The sequence below is a fragment of the Episyrphus balteatus genome, chromosome 1 (genome assembly GCF_945859705.1).
Source record: "Episyrphus balteatus chromosome 1, idEpiBalt1.1, whole genome shotgun sequence".
Lineage (NCBI taxonomy): Eukaryota > Metazoa > Arthropoda > Insecta > Diptera > Syrphidae > Episyrphus > Episyrphus balteatus.
The window spans coordinates 175,085,046-175,099,648 of record NC_079134.1 but is presented as its reverse complement, the minus strand read 5'-3'; the positions used below and the strand labels follow the sequence as shown (position 1 = coordinate 175,099,648).

The window sequence follows — 14,603 nt, the reverse complement described above, 5'->3', positions numbered from 1 at the left end:
AATGATACCTACTCATTGTTAATTTAATAATATGATTGAGAAATTTAACCCTGTCCCGATAAACCTACACAAATGTTAACTTTCAAGGTTTCTTGCAGTTTCACACGCAAATTGAGAGAGATGATACCAAACGATACCATTGCAGACTAATTAATTTAAAAATTATTATATATTTCTGTATTACTAAATATTCGCTTGACATGAAACGTTCCCTCATATTTGTTTTTAAAATCACAGGTTAAAAATTGTTTATTTGTAAAAAAACCTTCTATAAAAATAATATAAACAAAGAATAATCAAGTATAATGACATTTCAAGTCATTTATTTTTTAAATTTTGTAGTTTTTTTCCGATGACATTTAAGTTAGTTGTTAAGTCGAATACTTATTTTTTAAGTAAACTTGTAATCATTAAAATACAAATTACTCAATATTTATTTTTTTTTTAAATTAAAAATTCCAAAATCTAAAAAAAACTGTCAATTATATAAGAAAAACTACGTCTCGTCATTCGTCAAGTTGTTTTATACTAACGGTCAACTCAATAACAATCAATTAATGAATTAATCTTGAACTCAACCTGATGGGTGCATTTATATACTGTTAATTAATTCCTAGAAAAACTTTATTATTTGTTCGTGTATTCACTAGTACAATTATCTGAGTTCGAACTGCCACCAAACTCAACTCCAATTATTTTGTATCGTTGTTGTTTTTGTAATGAATCAGCTCAAAAATAAATACAATGTCTGTTTTTGATCGTTAAAACAGTTAACCAGCTTGTATTAATACGCTGTTGTAAGATAAATCACAAAATACAATTATTACCAATTTAAAACTGTATATGCACACTCTTAATTAAATAATAGATATAAAAAATTCTCAGAGCGGTAAACTTGTGTACATTCACACTTCCTAGAAAATCATTTTTAATTCCATGTGCACACGCCTTAACTTCCGTCATGGAAACTGAGAGGTTTTAGAGATGTGTAATTTTTTTTTCAAAGCATCACATTGAGGTTTTAAAATAGTTGCATTGCATGCTACATGCCACAGAATTTACAAGCATAGGCCCGCACTCATGAGGTAATTACATATTCAAATGAGAGTGAGGATTGTTGCTACTTTGTCGGCCAATTCTCAATTCTCATCCTCCTCCACTGCGCTGTTGGCGAACCCGTCAACAACGACATCGTCGTCGTCACCATATCACAATGTCATATCGATGCCATCTTTGTGAGGAGACACGAAAAGGGGGTGTCTTAGGCTTGGTTTGGGTCTAGCTTTGCTTTTTGCATATTGTTGTTGCATAGCTAATGGATGAACCTTCAACTTTATGAATATTGCTTGTTTTTTTTTTCTGTCATGCGGCAGTGTTGTTTTTTTTCTGTTCTGCACGCTTTTTGACATTTATAATGTCCACGTGAGATAAATGTTGTAGATATCCAGGGTTGATAAAAAATGTAGTTAGAATGAGTATTGATTAAAAATTTTTTTAATTGGAGAAATCAGTTGAACAGTTGTACAAACCCATTTCCTGACTAATTTCTTTGAGTGAAGAAAATTGTTCTCCAAAGAATTGCAAGGTAAAAATTATTATAGATAAATATTTTTTGAAATTTAACCAAAATATTTCAATGCAAAACTTCGGGAAATTTCTTCTGAAATTGAGTATAAAATTATTTAATTTTTTTTCTTTAAAATCACTACTAAATTAGTAAATTGTGCTCCCTGAATATATCAACATAATTACCCGCTACACTCATATTCAAATTTATAAAGTTAAATACTTCAGATGCATCTTTGTCCAAATGGAATTTTAAGCTCATGTTTTTTTTTAGAGATAAACAATAACAACTGACAATTACTATTTAATGATTCCATTTGTCTTTGGGGAAAACGTGATTTGCAGGTTGTTGTTTAACATTCCATTTTAAGGGGATTTTTAATCGTCATTTATTCATTTGCATTGCTGTACTTTGTACTTGATTTCTTGAAATTTTTTATGACAAGAAGTCAAATTTTCACTGAGTGCATCATTATTCCTATGAATTACCCACCCAATTAACAATTTCGCTTCTTTAATTATCCAGAGAAGCTTCTTGAAGTTATCAATTTTACCCCCGTTAAAATTACTATTAAACTCCAAAGATTCGAAAAGGCTACTTTATTTTCACTCCGATAAAAATTCTGAGCTGATATCGTTGTTTTTCATTTCTAATAGTGTACCGCAGAAAACTTATTGCATATTATAAGCATAAGACTATTAATGCTTGCGAATAATGGTCCGTTTACGCTCCAATGCTAACTGCTGCTTTTTTTAATAAACCAAAAAAAAAAGTAAAAACTTTTTGGACACCGTTACCCGTTACAGTTTCATATAGATTTGAGCCCAGGAGACTCGAAAATCTTATCTAAAAAAATGTTTATGGTTAGGTTTTCGAGATATGATTTTTGAAAGTTTGTTGTGGTTTTTTACCGGTATATCTTGAGCAATAAACGATCAATCTGAACAGAAAAACAGGCACCTGAAAGCTGAATAAATAAGAACCAAACAATGGAATTATTTTTTAGGTCACTCCAGATGTTTAAGTGAAAAGTATTAAAACATTTAAAAAAAATCTATTTTTTAAAGGAAATATTTCCAAAAAAAAATCTTACTGCAATTAAAAATCTAAATCTTTCGAATCCTCATAGTTTTATATTTTTTATGTGTAGTGCATTTTCTGGAAAAGATAACAAGATAATTTTCTTTCAAATCTATGGATGAGTTATAAAGATATGATGATTTTTGTAACGATCAAAACAAAAAGTAACAAAGAGAGTCGAAACTTTTTGTTACTTTTTGTATTTTTGTCTATATTTTGAAAAGGAAGCCGGATTTGAAAATATTAAATTAAGTATTTTTTTGTAGATAATTAAATTTCGTATCGATAATTTTTAAAATCAAAATATTGTCAAAAACTTAAAAAAAAACTGTTCAAAAAAAGAGAAAAAAATTACATTTTTGATGTTTTTTTACTAAATAGTCTATTTTTATCCTTTGAGAAAATACTTTATCTTTTAACATAATGGTCACGATAATTGAATACGGCTTAAATTGAATAAAATATGGACTTTCAAAATATACTGTTTTTGGTCTTTTTGATCCAGTGATTTTCAAGTTCCTGAGGTCAAAGTACGTAAGAAAAAAATAGTGGAATTGAGTGTCCCTTTTGGCTGTAAGCCAGTGTTATTATCAATTCAAAAGGAAATATCGTCCAACCTTCTTACAAAATATAGTACATTCATAGATATTGTCATATGAAGACATAATTTTGCTCTTATAAAACCTTACACAGGATATTTTTGTTAGAATTAGTAAAACTTTATAGAAGCCAAAATGTTTATTTTTGTATCATTAAAGTATGTTTATAGAGAATTTATCTGAGAATAATTTTATCTTATATGATTTCACACCGTGTAGATGGTACCTATAGGAACGTTATAGATAATATTAGCACTTTGGCTTAAAGATACTGAAGTAAAAGTGGTTAATACTCCAAATTTCAATAGCCACGTCTGTCTCACTGAACTCTTGAACTCTTTTTAAATTACTGAATAATTTTTGAAGAATCTATAAAAACTGATAGATTTGTCATATTCCATTAAAGAATCTGTTTGACATTTCAAATGAAAAGATTTATCAAAATGTCAGCTTTAGTTTGACGACTGACGCTGCCTTTCCCTTTGTTCACAATCCACTTCAGATTCCCAAAATAAAAAAAAAAATCTGTTGTAGTTACTCAAAAAAAAAAAAAAAAAAATGACAAATCATTTCCATGACGGTTTCGATGATTAAAAAATAAATCCAAACTTCACAAAATACCAGCACCGGCCGGCACGGGAGCGTCCGTCGCCGCACAGTAAGCGTCATCAGCGGAGAATTAATGCCTCAAAGCACATTTGCTTGCGATGATTCATTTTCCGGTATTTATTGAAAAAAAATGACTCATCTTAATTACTATATCGACACAAGCAGACAGAAGATCCGATTATGAGACAAAATTAAAAAAAAAAAAAAAAAATCAAAAATGGTAGTCAAAGTGCGAAAAAGTAGCTACCGGATGGTAAAAATAAAAACTGAAAGCTCATAAGCCACTAATATCTATCTATCTAATCATGGTTTATTTCTTGCTTATTGCCATTGCGACCCGTTGCCGGTCCGATATTAAAGTCGTCAGAGGTTTATGTCATTTTCATTTAAATCAACATTTTGGTACAAGATAAAATTTATTTATTTATTTTTGGAACAATAAACAATGCTTCCATTGAGTAATCAGTTTTAATGCCGCAGAACTCCACGCTTAAAATCAGTGGTGTTACGTCTCTATGATAACAATAATAATAATAATAATTACAAAATATGATCGCACAACGATAAGCTTATCAGGGCGTAACAATTATTAAGTAGTTTTTGTTAGTTTTTGCTCAAAATGAAAATTGTTTATTATTTGCAAATTTACTATAAATTTATCATTGTTGCCATTAACTACTCTCTCTCTCAAAGATTATAATCAAAATAATATTTTTGCAACAAAAAACAAAAAGACCTTTTTTTTTTATGATGCACTAAACACACCCATGTCATCAGGGACTGTGATGATGGTTGTGTTTTAACCATTGAGTGAGGGGTAAACAAATTAATTTTTAAGTAATTTATTAGAAAAGACAACGATGAACTGAACAGAGAAGAGAACGTAGAACAAAAATAATGTCTGTCAGCCAGCTACTACAATGTGCCATAAATTTATCTATGTGGACAGAAGCTCATATCTATAAATCTATATATTTCAATTGCGTGGAGATATATGGGCGGGCTGTTTTATTATTAAAGTTTAGGTGATTAGGTCATAATTTAATTGCAATTTGTCTGTGTTGAATAGTACTGAGTTTTTTTTTAATAAATTAGAATTATTTCAAAAGGAATGACTTGAAAATCTGCATAAACTGTCACAAATCATATATTTTCTGTCAATTTTTATTACTAATCAGAACATTATTGTTCTCTATGACTGTCTGATTGACTGTCTTTGCTAGAAGAAAAATTATTTGTTATTTAGAATAGAAGACTAATTTCTGAAATATACATAATGGTATTGAAATCATTACGGGGGTGACACTTTTAAGTCATACTTTTATAAATTATTCCTAATAAGTCAAATTAAATTTGAATAATAAATAATAAATAGATTTGATTTAGCTTGTAGGATCAGTTTTCCTTTGTTACGGGTGTGACTAATCAGTTGACTTGAATTTTCAAAAAATGTGGGATATTTTAAGGACACATTCATTTTCTCTGTTTTTTTTTTTTTTAAGAAAAGAATAAAACTTAATAAGTTTTGTTTTATTGTTACGAGTGTGACAAGTAATTATAAGTTTTAAAATGTCAAGTAAATGCAGTAAAAGGTAATTTTAAGGTAATATACATACCTTCTGATAAAAATGACGATTCAAATAGAAAGATATGGTTTTTTAAAGATACACAAAGGTATTCAAAAACATTTCGGGTGCGACTCTTATTAGTCATAATTTTGTAAATTATTCGAAAATAGTAAAAAAAAACAGTTTAAATAATCATTAAAAGTCATAACGTTCTGAAAATATAAAAAACAACTTCGTTAAAGTTTGTAGGAACAGTTTTCCTTTGTAACGGGTGTGACTAGTCACTTGCCAAATTATTATAAAGTGTGGGATATTTTATGATTACTTCGATTTTCTTTTTTTTTTTCCAAGAAAAGAGAAGAACTCAAATTTTGTTTTATTGTTACGGGTGTGACAACTTGTAAAAGGCTTGAATTATCAAAAAAACTAAGTATTATTATAAAAAACGAAGTAAGAGGTAGTGTTGAGAGGATATACCTTCCGAAAAATGATCAGCATGAGAGTAATCATGAAAAATTTACTAATTACGGGTGTGACATTTTTATTAAAGCCTTTAAACTATCATTATTTGGACTTAAGCTGTTTTTTTTTATAATAAAATGTTAAAATTCAAATAAAAAAGACTTACCGCAGCTTGTGATGTTGTTTGTACAGGTGTAGTATCTGCCACAACTGTTGAAGTTGATACTAGCAACGTGGCTAAAACTATGAACACACTTTGGCAGGAGATGTTGATGATTGTGGCTGGAGTCTTTCGACGAGTCGTTTTACTTATATCTTCGATTTCGTACATTGTTGCTCCTTTATTTTTTGTATTCTTTTGATTGCTTATATTCTTTTGTGTATAGAGTTGATATGTTGTAAAATATTTATCACTTTAAAGTTAATTGCGTCTCGTTAAATGTATATATTTGTTGGTATTTATCTTGTAATCCTTTGTTATTTAAAGTAAAACACACAAAAGTTCGTGTTGTGTGTTGCTTAATTAAACCTGAAAATAAACAAAAGAGAAAAAAAAAAAAACACTTTATTAGCCAGGATGATGAACATAGAATACAATTCCCACAATCAGCTATCTAAATATCAACTGTCATTCCCTCAACTCATTGCTCCTTAAAGGGCAAACATTTGTGCCTGTGTAGTTAGCACATTCATTTAAATAGAATCCTCTGTATTTCTATCTACTATATAGTATTTTATGTAGAAGGTACGTTTTTGTATAGATTAGGTTCTAGGTTCTTCCTTTGGTATTTAGTGTCCTGATTTCAAAAATAGAAAAACCGGAGAAGCAACAAACTGCATTGCTGCTTCTTCTTCTTCATGTTATTTTTTGTTTCTCTTCAAAAAACAATGGAAGTCCTACTACAGCTGCTCTTGTCTTCTTTGGAAGTGGTCGGTGCGGTGAGGCAGCGGTAGTGTTGCGGCTATAGTGTGTGGTCATGAGGGAGCAAAGTAGTCAAGGAATACCTTACTACATTATATTGTATATTTATGTGTTTCCATATAGCCCAAGCCCAAGTCGAAGTCAGGCTAAACTGGAAAATGCCAACAGGTTGTGGTATTTTAGATTGAGGTTGAGATTAGTGCGAGTGTGAGCTCTTAGTGTGAGGGGCAGAGAGGAAGGAGTAAGATGGGGGAGTAACAACATCAGGGCAAAAGGAAGAGGGTGGCATCAGAGCGTCGAGTTGTGCCTAGATAGATTCTCCGGAACCACCTTGGAATTATAACCTCATTTTGTGTGTTTGTTGTAGGTATTTTAAAATTAGATTGTTGATGTGGATAAACTTTGTGGTAGATATATATTTATGTACGAGACGAGTATAACTTCGATGTGGAATATATGATAATTTATTACAGGCAATGTAATAAATTTATTTATTTTCTTTTGTCGCAACTTTAAAATATCTCATATAAACGAGAGTATATTTGTGTATATCCATCGACCTTTATGTTCTTGAAATAACTTCTTATATTTTTTTTTTTGTTGGTGAAAAAAAGAAAACAAAAAAATATGGTACCTATTCTATTTATGTATTTAGAAGAAGAATTTGAAGAAGTGGTGCAAATGGAGGTGCATATTTGAATTTTTTTGAAAAATATTTGACGAAAACGAAGTAATAAAAAAAGAAATTTGCCCATTTAGAAGAAGATTGTTCTGAATTATTCAGTTACCTCAGAGCTAACGTTTAACTGAGAAAAATGTTGAAGTGGTAATCAACGAACTGTGAGAACATGCTTTATCAACTAGATGTTTGAGATGCCCTTTGAATGTGTCAGTAGGTATAAATAAATCCTATAGGCTTTGAACTCAACTTAACACACAACCATAATATAGGACCCTACCACCTGTGGAGATCTGTTGCCCAGTTCATTTCGAAATTTCGACATGGTTGGCTTTAAAAAATTCTAACTTTTTTTTGTAGGCATCGTAGAAATATGATTGAAGCGTCATATATAAGGTGAAATAATAAGCTTTCATATGATATAAAATTTATTCTATGTTGTCATTTAAAAAAATGGACTCTAAGGTAATTGAATTGAACAAAAAGAAGATTGATTTTCTTGTTCAAAATATTCTAGCTCAGATGGTATAAAATTTATGTAAAAAAATGGATTTTATTGTGTTAGAAAAAAAAAGTTTGGCTTTGTTTTCACTTTTTCATGATAAATGATTGTTTTCAATAAATATTTGTATACCTTTCACGCATTGTAAAAATTTAAGTATGGCTTATTCTTTGGAAAAAATATTAAACTTTTTAATGCTGTAATTTTTTGTAAGCTTTTCATATACAAAAATCGATATAATGAGAAAGGAAAAAAAGGTATTTTTTTTTATAAATGTGTACACTGAAGGAAAAAATAAATTGAAGTTGAAACGTCTTTGTTTCAAAGGTGAACTACTTTGATTTATGTGACTTTAAGATGCGAAACCATCAAAAATTAACCTTTTTTCCACGTTGCTTTTAATTTTTTCGTCTTCAACGCAAAATCATTCCGAATAATAGTTAAATCAATGTTTTTTTCATTGATTTTACGTTGTTTTATGGTGGCTTTTCCTTCAGTTTAAGGTTTTAATCTTTTGCTTAAGTACTTTTCTATAAAATTTATTATCTTATAAATTTTCTTACAAGAAAGTTGACCAATAATTAACACTGTGTTCGAAAATGGAACTTTTTTTTCCGAAAGAGGGCTCTCATGTCTACTGAAGATAATTCGAGTATGATGAACACGATGGCGTACTCAGTTTTTCTGGATTAGGTCAAATAAGAAAGATTTTTGCGTTTGAAATTTTGTTTGCACATGCCAAAAATGAGGGTATAAAACACACCATACATTTTCCAATTTTTAATTTTTTATCGATGTAAAATGACGGAAAATCTATTTTTTGAGAAGTATTATTCGTACAAGAAGTTATCGAAAAAAAATCTGTCGAATGACATTTGAAATCATTATTTTATGGTAAAAAAACGTCGATTTTTCTTTAATTTTTCTTGTATTTTTCGTTTTACTTAAATTAAAATGCAGCACTCGGTGGCAACGATTTGATCTTGTGTTTTGAGATAGAATATGGCTTTGTTTACGAATAGGTAGAACCTACCTACCTACCTACAATATTGGTTAAAAAAGTAGCAGTAAAACCATATTTTTTTCTCAAATTTTTAGTTTATAAAATAAAAAAATTACAAAATGTTTTAATGCAATACATATGTAGGGGAAGTGGGGGCAAAATCGTTTTCTTACTATGTTGTATGACAAAAAATAAAACTGGCAAAACTTGCAATATGAAAAAAGGGGCTTTTGGTACGATCGGCCATGTCTGAAAGTATGAGCAAGTTTTTTTGAAACTCCGAAAAAGTTACGGCAACTTTTGTGATTTTTCAACAAATCATTACAGTTTATGTTAAAAGTAAGTTGCACTTTTAACAGTGAGATAGTTAAAGTTTTTAACTTATTCTTTTTTATAATGAAAGTTTGATATTCAAGAGTATTTTTTTGTGAAAGAGTGAATCCCAAAGGATTGAACCTTAAGAAAAAAATAGTTTTTGAACTTAAAAAAAATTTAAATAAAAGTATTGATACCATGCCTGATTTTGTAATTAAATATCTACATCTACATATGTATAATATTCCAGAGTACTAACACATAAAAGGTGTGTACAAAAAAATTTTTGAATTTTCGTATAAATTTGTACCTTTATAGTTAAAAAATTTAATAAAAGGGAAAAAAAAAGTCGACGCTTTTTGCCATAAAATAATGATTTAAAATGTCATTCGACAGATTTTTTTTTTTCAAATAACTTCTTTTACGTATAATCCTTCCAAAAAATAGATTTTCCATCATTTTACATCGATACAAAATCAAGAATTGGAAAATATATGGTGTTTTATACCCTCATTTTTGGCATGTGCAAACAAAATTTCAAACGCAAAAATCTTTCTAATTTGACCTAATCCAGAAAAACTGAGTACGCCATCGTGTTCAGCATACTCGAATTATCTTTAGTAGACATGAGAGCCCTCTGTCGGTTTTTTGAACTAGCACAGTGTAATTTTTAGATCATTTTTTTTTTTAACAAAAGCACACAACTTGTTTTCTTATGATGTTATCACGTAAAATCATCGTCCGTAAACCGGCTTTACAGACAACCATTTTTTTTAGAAAATCACATGATAAATAAGCTATTTTCTGACAGTTATTACCGCCAAGATGTTACAAACGAAAACCCATTATTCACTTCGAATTACTGTTATTAGATATTAAGAGTTTTTGAAATCCAATTTTAATGAAGACCCAAAGGTCTGAACCGATTTTTACCCCGGCACCCATTTTATTCAGGATTGTACTTTTTTTACCACTTCGAGTCGTTTTAAGTCTTGCTATAGCTCACTTTATTTTTGAAAGCAAATTGAGCGCAGTTTGTATGAGTAGATAGTACATAGTTAAAAATAATACAATATTGATTTTTAAAGCTCTAATTTGCACCTGTTTTAAAATTTGAACTTAAGGATAATCTTTTCGTGACAGATAATAAAATTGGCGATACTTTTTGTTAACTAATTTAAGGAAACAACGATGCGCCATAAAAAATAATCTCTTTATAATTACTTATTCAAATTGGTCTAAAAGAAGAACAACAAATTACCATTTCCTTAAATGCGGCAAAACATCCTTATTAACCTGAATTGTATGCAAAAAGTTTTCATAAGAATTTAATATTTGTTTTTTACTTTTCATGTCTGTACATTTGTATGATTTGTGAAAAATTTTATGAAAAAAGCTTAAAAAAAACTTTCTCATAAACCTTAACAATAACTTTATCGTTTGTTACATTTTGCCTTAAAGCTATTTCTTCAAGGTGGTAGCATGAGAATTTTTTTAGAGCTCCCTTTGTATTTCGTTACCATTCAGTAAGGTAGCCGAATTTTCATTTATTTTTTTTATATAGCCCTAAAAAAAAGGTAAATGTGTATTGTTCACAGTTGAATTATTGATAAAACAAAATTCTGGAGTAAAAAACATACACACTTACATCGAAAAAAAAAACATAAAGAAACATTTTTTTAACCTTAATCAATATTGTAGGTGATATGGGGGAGGATGTTTCCCCAAAAATATATATATTGTTAATGTAGGTTTGTGTTGTTTCATGTTGACACTTTTTTCTATTGATACCAATCTAAATGGGATATATTAAATTAGAGTGGACAAAATCGATTAAGATTAGTCAATATTATTGAATTATTATAGGCCTTCAAAATAAAATATATGGTTCATTGTGCAAGGTTGGTTTATAACCTTAAATTCCTCAAAATAAAAAAAAATTGATAACAATGATATCAGGTGTTGTAGAAGTAACTATTTGAAGGGTCATGTTTTTTTATCTTTTATTTATTTTTGTGTTTTTTTTTTAAGAAGTTTTGTCACAAGAAATGGGTGCGCATTTTTCACTTAAGCTTAATTTTTTAGACATTTGTATTTAATATTTTCAAATAAAACTCTGATAAGAATAATATTTTTGTCAGTTTGTGGTTAAATAAATTTATTTTGCAATTTGTACTTTTTCTTTATCAACAATTTCATTCATATCTTTTAGATAGATAACATAATTGAGATATTGTTTTAAGAAAAAACATTTAATTTTAACTCGATAAACATACATTTGTTTTCGTGGTTAAATACTCATGTCACATCTATTTTTAAATTATATTTTAATGTCCAAACAAATACAAAAAAAAGAAAATAATTATCAAGATTTAAGTCGTAATGACGTTTTTAAGTAACTTAAACTTAGCTATTTGACCATGAGTTTTATTTTATCTTATCAATTTATTTTTTAGTCGATAAGAGTATTGATTATATGATTTATAAATTTTGAATGGGGCTGCCCCGAAAATTAAAATTTGTACTTGAAATTTTTTTTATAAGATTTTAGTTATTGATTATAGTAGAAAATGTGTGTGACTATTTCAAAATCAGCGGTATATTCAAGGTTCTAAATTTCAAAATAATTGTTATTTGTTGTATTAAGCATCAAGTTGGTAGTTTACTGATCAATGCGACATACCACCATTCAGCAGTTCTATCAAATTGTACGTCCATTTTTGTATGACAAGCTATAATACATTTTATATCATCTGAAAGAGCTTGTTGTTTCAGCTCAAAATATTTATACCGACCATTTCTATATAACAGAGCTAGAATTTAAGTTGTCATTAAAAAAAAGCAAAAAAATCAATCTTTTTTCTCTTCTAACACTATTAAATCAATTTTTTAAAATGACAACCAGCAATAAATTTAATATCATTTGAAAGCTTATAATTTCATCTTTTATATGACGCTTCAATCATATTTCTACAATGCCTATAAAAAATGTAAGAATTTTTTAAAAGCCAACCATGTGGAAATTTCAAACTGAGATTACGGTACTTCCTACACTGGTGGCTGGTCATCGGCAACATATTATCTCCACAGGTGTTTTGAGGATTTTGAATATAAAATCAATTGAAATTTTACAATTATAGTTAATTCTTTTACCTATCTACACCATAAATTTCTTTCATCTATCTAATAACACCGGCACACAAAAAAAAAGTGTCATGAACCAGAAACCAGACCTATCTTTCCCGCTGAATCCGAATTTCAAGTCCGTTTGGCCCTGTCACCCTCCAGTTTTGAGTAATATGCAAAAAACTCAAAACAAAGGTAGTTTTTGGGGTCTTTTTTACACTTTTCTCAAAACTGGAGGGTGACCGGGCAAAACGGACTTGAAATTCGGATTCAGCGGTCCCAAAAACATATAGAAAGATAGGTCTGGTTTCTGGTTCATACAACTTTTTTTTTTGTGTGCTAGCACTGTCGCGACATGTCGCTGTCATACCCGGCACACAAAAAAAAAAGTTTCATGTACCAGGAAGCAGACCTATCTTTCTATATGTTTTGGGACCGCTGAATCCGATTTTCAAGTCCGTTTTGCCCGGTCACTCTTCAGTTTTGAGAAAAATGCAAAAAACTCCAAAAAAAGTCATAAAAATTCAAACAAAATGCACTCACAGCTCAAAACTGGAGGGTGATGGGGCCAAACGGACTTCAAATTCGGATTCAGCGTGCCCAAAAACATATAGAAAGATAGGTCTGGTTTCTGGTTCATGACACTTTTTTTTTTGTGTGCCGGTGTAATCAATTGATTTTTTCTGTCGCTTTTTCGTTTCATCGTTTTTCAAATCATTACGATACTAAAGTTGCTTTCACTTCAAAAACTTTGTTTATTCCCTAAGCATTTCTGATTTGTGATAGGTATCAGTATGTGTCACCCAATTTTCTTATATAACTTGTCAATTTGTTGACTTAACGGAATCGGAATTTCCAATACTCCCCTTTGCCCTCTAGTGCCGTTTCTACTAATTGGTTATAGTTTATTAACAGTTAATTGGTTTTGAAACTAATATGAATAATTTAAAAGTGTAACAATTTGTTTTTACGTTAATTAATAAATAATTAAAAAAAAAAAATTTATTAAATATAAAAACAAAATTCCACCGAACTTTGTCATTTTTTTTTAAGTATGTGACATTTTTATAATTAAATAATTAACGTTTGCAAACTTGATTTGGCCTGAAATTTTGATTATGGTATAGCCAAATTAAAACTGATTAAAGCTTTAAAAAAACATATTAGATTCGGAGTTCATCATCAGGATTCTTAAGAGCTGATTTCAAATTACTCATATGTGACAGTACCAAATTTGTAAACAAATTCTAAAAAGTCTTAGATATCGTATGACTTTTTATCGCAAATATGTCTTTAAATTAACATTCTTTGAATATTTAAACAAAAACTTGATTATTGTTTTTATCAGCCACGCTTTTTTTTTGAATGAATAAAATGAATAAAAATACAAATTGTGACACAGATAAAAATTCTAAACCAAAACAAGAATTTTTCAAGTCTTCGAAGAATAATAATATTTAAAGACGAACTCATATAAATTAGTCATTAATGATACAAAAATAAAAAAACAACTCTCATTTTATTTCTAATTAAATTTCATGATTTTCTGTTGTTCTTTCAGAAAAAAAAAGTTCTAAAAGTAAGATTTTTATTTATGGCAAAAGCACACTAATTACGACTTCAGCTCCAAATTCTGATTACAACTTTAACAGATTTTTTTAATTTAATGATTACGTTGATCACATTGAACTTACTAACGAACAAACGAACAGGGAATAATAGTGATATATAATTATTATTATGTTCCTTAATTAAGACATCATCAATATAATATCTACTTTATTCAATGAGATGACAATGAGGAGAGCCTTATATGAATTTAAAAATAGACATAATATAGTTAAAAAAAAAATAGAGTTACTTGTAAAAAAATTATAGGAATATTCAAAGAAAACAAAGGCTTTATTTTTGGAAGAATTTGAAAAGAGTCAATTTTTCAATATGAATAATGACCAGTTTTTAAAGCTTTGAATAAATATCATGAACCAATTATTTTTTACCTTGACCTATCTTCATAGGTTCTTCATCTTGAGTTAAAAATTAAATAATTTTTATTGAATTAAGAATTAAGAAAAAAGTAGATAAATATTAAGCGTGTGTTACCTACTAAGTAATTTACGTCAGTTGGCAACAAAAAAAGATAACTAAGATCCGGCTAAGTTGCAAAAATA

At 28.9% G+C, this 14,603-nt stretch overlaps 1 protein-coding gene across 5 annotated transcripts in view; it reads right to left on the bottom strand.

Annotated features, from left to right (window-relative positions):
* LOC129913713 (matrix metalloproteinase-14-like) overlaps positions 1 to 14,603 on the bottom strand; it is a 50,977-nt gene that overhangs the window by 28,376 nt on the left and 7,998 nt on the right. For all 5 annotated transcript variants that reach the window (XM_055992523.1, XM_055992556.1, XM_055992548.1 and 2 more), the window contains exon 2: positions 6,052 to 6,414. In XM_055992523.1, coding sequence (XP_055848498.1) covers positions 6,052 to 6,216 — 165 coding nt within the window. In that variant the 5' untranslated portion in view covers positions 6,217 to 6,414. The remainder of the gene's footprint in view (positions 1 to 6,051; positions 6,415 to 14,603) is intronic.